We start from the raw sequence: 6,791 nt of genomic DNA on the forward strand, positions 1-6,791 counted from the left end.
GATATAAAATTGGGAAATATTTGCGTATGTAAGACGTACATACAGTTGCGTACATATTAGATTATTCGGAGACTACATGTAGGTTACTAAAAGAATTAAAAGAGATATAACATAAGTGTAACTTATCTGCACCCTCCTAATAATCTAATATGTACACAACTCTGCGTACGTCTTACGCACGCAAATTTTTCTCTATAAAATTACTAAGAGACACTGTCTTTGTTAAAAAAAATTAATAAATTTTATTAATTACAATTAAATGTAAATTCGTCTTACGCACGCAAATTTTTCTCTATAAAATTACCAAGAGACACTGTCTTTGTTAAAAAAAATTAATAAAATTTATTAATTAAAATTCAATATAAAACATCCCATCCATATAACTAGAATAAAATAAAGTAAAATAAAAATCCCTGCATGCTATTTACTTCAATAAATTTGGAGCTATCGCGAAGGATGATGGATTAATTTAACTAAGTTATCTCTGAACGGCTCGTGAGTATCCCGACAAAACAAGGATCAAACCTACCCAAATATATTAATAATTTTCAAAATATTTGATTTTTGTTTTTTCAATGAAGTGCATGACAGCCACAACATATAAATTAAGTATTTCCAGCCCCCTCGTAGAATCGATAAAACTACTTAGTTTAAAAGAAATGACGAAGGTAGTCCAAATGATGGGACCACTGACGAAAATTATGCTAAAAATCAATTAAAAACTATATAAATAATAGTTAAATTATGAAATGTGGAGACTTAATCCAAACCATTGAGAAGCCTTCGACACGATTCTCAAAGCAGTCTGCATCAATAGTCGTGCGGATTCATTCAGCCTTCCTCGCACTATAAATGAACAAGTCTGGCGCTGTATGGTTGCAGCGGCTATTTTCTCACCTTCTAAGTCTCTGCTTTCTGGGCATAGGAATTCTTCGCATGGCTAAGCACTTTGTTCTGAACACGGGGGCGAAGATACCCTCCGTGGGGCTCGGCACTTGGCAATCGGAGCCTGGTGTCGTCGGAGCTGCCGTCATTGCTGCGGTCAAGGTATCAAAGTCTCTCTTCCTTTCTTCACATTGATGTGTGATAACTAGACAAGTTAGTGATGCTATGGAGAAACATGTTTTTAGAATAAATTAAACTTAATAAATTTGGTAGATTTAGGCGGTGTTAAGCTGCAACTTAGTTTTACATTAAATAGGATTTATCAAATCTCATAAATTTAAATTTATCAAATTCACATTAGGAACGTTGGAAGTAGAAGAAAAAGACGAAACTTAGGAAAAATTGAAGTTGAATCTATTATTATTATTTATTTTTTTGTGTTTAAATGTATTTAAGTTAAATTCATATTTAAAATTTATAAATAATATATACCAAACACTGCCTTAATCTTTTGATTAGTAGTAATACTTAAATTAAATGTTTGCTCTTAAATTAATTTGTTTTCACAATTCTGGTCTCATGTTGTTATGCAGGCTGGCTACAGACATATTGATTGCGCACGAGTATACGGCAATGAAAAAGAGGTATTTATTTTGGTTGGCATGCACGCATTTTTAAGCCTAGTGTTCTTTAAATTGTCTTGTGAGATGACATTAGCAAGAAGCTTCATAACACATAAAATGAGTTTCATCGAAATAGCTTGAAATACGGCATAAGTTTAAAGATATTTAATTACTTCTTAGGCTGTCATCTGATAGCATGACTTGTAATCTTATGAACAAGTTAGTTCTTTTTTGTTTTTAATTATTATTATTATTAGAAGTGATTTTTATTTTTTGAAACTCTATGGGTTTTTTTGGTAATCGATTTTGCTGATTTAGGGTCCGTTTGGGGCAGTTTTTTTGGTGCGGTGACGTTTTGAAAACATACCTGACTTGTATAGGTAAATTGCATTTTGGCAGCTTATGCGTTTTGAAAACGTTGAAAGCAGTGTTTTCACACCGCACCTAAATAGATGCGGTGACAACTTTCTGGCTTTTCTAAAAAAATAAAAATTTATAATTGCCACCGCGCCTAGCTTATCAACATATGCTTATCAACACCTAGCTTATCAACATATTATTTTTAATCAACTTATCAATAGATTATTCAATAAGTTGCAGCTGCCCCAAACACACCCTTATTTAGTTATGTCTTGTAAATTTTGATTTATTAAGGTTGTTTGGTAACATATTTAGTTGATTTAGTAAATCTTATTAGCCTCGATTTACTAAATCTTGCTAAAATCAAGGTTTGTAGGGCGTTCGGCTGCAATTAGGATTCAAAATAATAGAATTTAGTAAATCTATAAATCGTAAATCAGTTAGGCCCACCCTATCCCTGGATTTAGTAAATCTGGATTTAAGCATAACTGAAGCCAAAATTTGGGTGATAACCTCGATTTAAATCCAAAAATTCATTATAAATCCGCATAACTCCGCCATAGTGTTCCCCTAAATGTGATAAATTCGATGATAAATCCTATTAAACGTGGTGGATAAGATTACAGAGAGTTATCTTAGATGATTTGGTCACATTGAACGTCGTCCATCTTATGATTCTGTTTGGAGAATATGTGTTTTAGATTTGACTTATGTTAAGAAATGTACAGATAGACCTAAAAAGACGTAAAAGTATTGTATAAAAATTGATCTTAAACTCTTAGAATTAAATGAAATTATGACACCCAATAGGACTCTACTATGAAGAAGGATTCATGTAGCCGACCCCACTTAGTGAGATAAAAGTTTGTTGTCGTTGTTGTAGGCATTGCTAAAAACCCTTCGTAAATCTTAGATTTAAAACAAAATTGAGAAAAAATTAAGAAAATAGGTTTATTAATTCTAGGATTTAAAATTATCATTTTTCTATCTCGCAAGATTTAAATTAAATTCTACATTAATATAACATTACCAAATAGCTCTATAATCTTATACTTCTCATAACGATACTACTTCAAAAAAATTATTTTCTCATTTGAGAACATAAAAAAAGCATGGTTTAAATCAAATTATATGATAGTGCATTTACCTTAGAGGCTTATTGTCCTGTGATATATAATAAAATTATACCATATTTGGTTTTATTAAAGTATATGAGATCAATGAATATGGTCTCTACATGTTTAAATAGAATAGATTCGACCATTGATGTAACATGGCTATATTGGGCATCATATGTTTTTCCCACAAATAATGTGCAGCTAAACTCTTTAACTAACAAATGGGGTTGGATATACACAGGTCGGGTCTGCTCTTAAACATGTTTTTGAGGAGGGTGTTGTCAAGAGAGAAGATTTGTTCATCACCTCGAAACTATGGTTTGTTCACTCGCTCTTACATTTAAGTTCCATATTTTAGATTTTTGTTCTTATATATTTTATTTAGTTGTATTGGTGAAATATATATGCAGGTGTAGTGATCATGCACCCGAAGATGTGCCTGAAGCTTTGGATACAACTTTGAAGGATCTGCAGCTTCATTATGTTGATTTGTACCTTGTATGTTCATCACCTTTACTTTCCAATTCAAGCCAACCACCATTGTTAAAGAATTATTCTCTGCCACTTCAAATTTACGATGATTTTGCACAATAAAACTAAGATGCTCTTTTTTTAGTTTATTTATACCATGATGACATTCCACTATGCCAACTAAGATAATTTGCTTGAGTTTATTAGGCAGGTTAATTAAGCAAAGACTTTTCTCAAAATTGATAAAAAAATTAGATCAATTCAGTTAGATTGGATATCGTTTCTTACTCTATGGACTAATGACAACACCAAAAAAAAAAAGAAGGAAGAAGTGGTTTTATTCATGCGATGTCCTTAAATTGTGTTGTATGTATATAAATGCCCCTATCATGTATTTACATATGTAACACCCAAAGTTTGATATTTACACTCCTAACACGATAGTCATAAACATATAAAAGAAAAGGTGTATGTCACTCTTCAGAAGGAAGAAATGATAGCATTTTTGATGTGATATTAAAGATTTGAGTTGTATGTATGTAAATATAAATGTTTAGATGTTTGATATGTAAATATATATAAATTGTGTATCTAAAAGCCTCTCATGTTTTCATTCAATTCTGGCGGTATAATTGCCTTATCCAGCTACTTAACTTAGAATTAATAAAATCATGTGGGCATATTAAAGGCTCATTTCTATTGATATTTCTTTTCTAGATCCATTGGCCTTTTCGTGTTAAGAAGGGGGCTGGGTTGAGTCCACAAAACTATGTAACACCAGACATTCCTGCAACTTGGGCAGCTCTAGAGAAGCTCCATGATTCTGGGAAAGCTCGAGCCATTGGTGTGAGCAACTTTTCTTCCAAGAAACTTGGAGATCTACTTGCAGTAGCCCGTGTGCCCCCTGCCGTCAATCAGGTGGAGTGCCATCCTGGTTGGCAGCAGCCCAAGCTTCACCAATTCTGTCAATCCAATGGTGTTCATCTCTCTGTAAGTTTCCCCATAACATTTTTTATTTTTTATTTTTTCAGACAATTATATTTTTAACATTTAAATTTAACATATTTACATCTCAAAGTGCAAAACAAATCCTCAATATGTATTCTTCATTTTTATCAAATTCTCAATGGCTAAACTATGTCATGCAGAATAATTCATTTTTCTTGGATAAGTTAGATTTGTAAATTTTTTTTGATTTTGGTTGTTCATGTATTATTCACCTTATTTCTCTATGAACCTCAAATATGTTAGTAAATGTGAGAATATATGATTTGGTTTTGCTCAAATCTTATATTTGAAAATAATTTGGATTAGTAATACCAATGAAAGGTGTAAACTTTCAATTGTAAATAAATTAACTTAATAATTAGTATATCAAGCGCAAGCTTGATCTACCATTGCGCAAAAAAATTCTATGAAATCGGAAACTGTTAAGACATTGTGAGAGTACTGAAACTAGATTATGTCACTATTTTTCAAACATATATGATTTTAACATACACATCTTCACAAATGAATACAATATAAAAATTAGGTTGGAAGCTTGCTAATAACATAGCTCTCATGTTGAAGTCCTCATGGGGCAGCTTACTATGAAGAAGATTTGAAGGAGCTTTTTGGCATTTATGTTATGTGGCTTTTTCGCTTGATTTATAAAAAAACATTCAACCAAAGAAAGAGAACAAAAATGTGTGAAGATTTCCTACATGAAAACCTCCTTTCATTAACAAAAGCTTTTCTTTGGAAATTCACATATAAACCTCACAATTCTTATGTATCTACATATCTAGAACCTATACTTTTCATATTTATTGTTATAACTTATTCATAAAAGTGTGTATTTCACTTTTAAAAATTAAACAAATAATAGTATTTTTAATGTGATATTGAATACTTGAGTGTTATGCATGTAAATATGAAAGGTGACTAGAATTGTGTGATATGCATTTAAATGCCCCATTTTTTTTATGTTGAGATTATGTTTAATAATTGAAGAACACATCAAATATTTACTATTTTCATTAATCAAATATTTTTTCTTGTAATTTACTTAATAAGTAAACTTGTTCTACAGGCATATTCTCCAATCGGCTCTCCTGGTACTCATTCACTTAATGTTCTTTCTCATCCAATTATAACTAAGGTTGCTGAGACACTGGGAAAAACTCCCGCCCAAGTTGCTCTCCGTTGGGGTCTGCAAGCGGGCCACAGTGTGCTGCCTAAGAGCACAGGTGAAGCAAGGATTAAGGAGAATATTGACATTTTTGGTTGGTCTATTCCTGAAGATTTACTTGCCAAGTTTTCTGAAATCGAGCAGGCAAGTGTCCATTTTTCTATTATTTCACTTTTTTATGTTAGAAGCACATTGATGTTAATCTACATTCATTATCATCACTTCTACTACTCATATTTCTCTTAAAAAATTTGATTAACATTTTAATTTAATGATACTTATTTCTTGTGTGATTAACAAATTTTGTGACTTGAAGTACTATGTATAAGTAAAATATGCTATTGCTATGGAATGTTATCCAAGACAATTGAATTTAGTCATTAAGTTGATTCTATTTATTATACCACTAAGGACTTTTTTTTTTTTTTGACATACTCACAAAAAATTTTGAAGTAGTTTGAGTGTCATCATCAAATATGTTTGCATTCAATTCAAAACATAAAAAAATAAATATGATCCCTAAGAAGCTCTTTATAATAGAGGAAAAATTGACAACAACATCCATTATAAAATACTATGAATGCTGAAAGGCTTCAGTGTAACATTTTGCAAGCTTGTCCTTCATTATTTCATGAATCATGCTCATGCTCCAAGTAGGTGTTCTCATTGGCATCAAATGACTTTTACCTGTCAATTTTAACAATTTATGATTAGTATTTACTTAAACTTTAAAAATAACAATAAATTAAATATTTATATGCTACAAATAATGTGCAGGCTAGGCTATCTACTGGAAGCTTTCTTGTTCACCCCCAAAGCGTTTACAAGAGCGTGGAGGACCTTTGGGATGGCGAGATCTAATGAAACAAAACAAACTTTGTTTGAACTTTTTCTTTTCAATCCCGCATTTTCCAAATAATAAATCTCGTACTACTTTGACCAACTTAGTGGTATTTTTGGTGCTTTTTTTTGTTGAGAACTATTTCTCTTAAATAAAAATGTATGGGGTCTTCAATGCTATTGCTACTATAGTTTTCGTAGCGGTGAATGCTTTATTATGTCATAGAGCAGAGTTGAGGTTGTGAGAGATGTACATTATACTGCTCTAATTCTATCAAGTAGAATAGTTTGTTGTGTGACTATTATATGCAACAGTTATAT

At 31.4% G+C, this 6,791-nt stretch overlaps 1 protein-coding gene across 1 annotated transcript; it reads left to right on the forward strand.

Moving 5' to 3' along the window:
* The first annotated feature begins 824 nt into the window (after nucleotides 1–824).
* LOC110030371 (aldo-keto reductase family 4 member C9-like) lies at nucleotides 825–6,791 on the forward strand. The gene is made up of 7 exons (XM_020733046.1): nucleotides 825–1,047; nucleotides 1,479–1,529; nucleotides 3,228–3,304; nucleotides 3,397–3,484; nucleotides 4,175–4,447; nucleotides 5,532–5,774; nucleotides 6,408–6,791. The coding sequence occupies exons 1-7, from the start codon at nucleotides 853–855 to the stop codon at nucleotides 6,489–6,491; spliced, it is 1,011 nt and encodes a 336-aa protein (XP_020588705.1). The 5' UTR covers nucleotides 825–852; the 3' UTR covers nucleotides 6,492–6,791.

This window comes from Phalaenopsis equestris, unplaced genomic scaffold, assembly GCF_001263595.1.
Source record: "Phalaenopsis equestris unplaced genomic scaffold, ASM126359v1 Scaffold000708, whole genome shotgun sequence".
In the NCBI taxonomy this organism is placed as follows: Eukaryota; Viridiplantae; Streptophyta; class Magnoliopsida; order Asparagales; family Orchidaceae; genus Phalaenopsis; species Phalaenopsis equestris.

What these genes read in the sequence shown, in the direction of transcription:
- LOC110030371 (XM_020733046.1), top strand. Translation starts at nt 853, where the DNA reads ATGAACAAGTCTGGCGCTGTATGGTTGCAGCGGCTATTTTCTCACCTT. An exon ending in ATTATGTTGATTTGTACCTT is followed by an intron (nt 3,485 to 4,174) that starts GTATGTTCATCA and finishes TTTCTTTTCTAG; the next exon opens with ATCCATTGGCCTTTTCGTGT. An exon ending in AGTTTTCTGAAATCGAGCAG is followed by an intron (nt 5,775 to 6,407) that starts GCAAGTGTCCAT and finishes AATAATGTGCAG; the next exon opens with GCTAGGCTATCTACTGGAAG.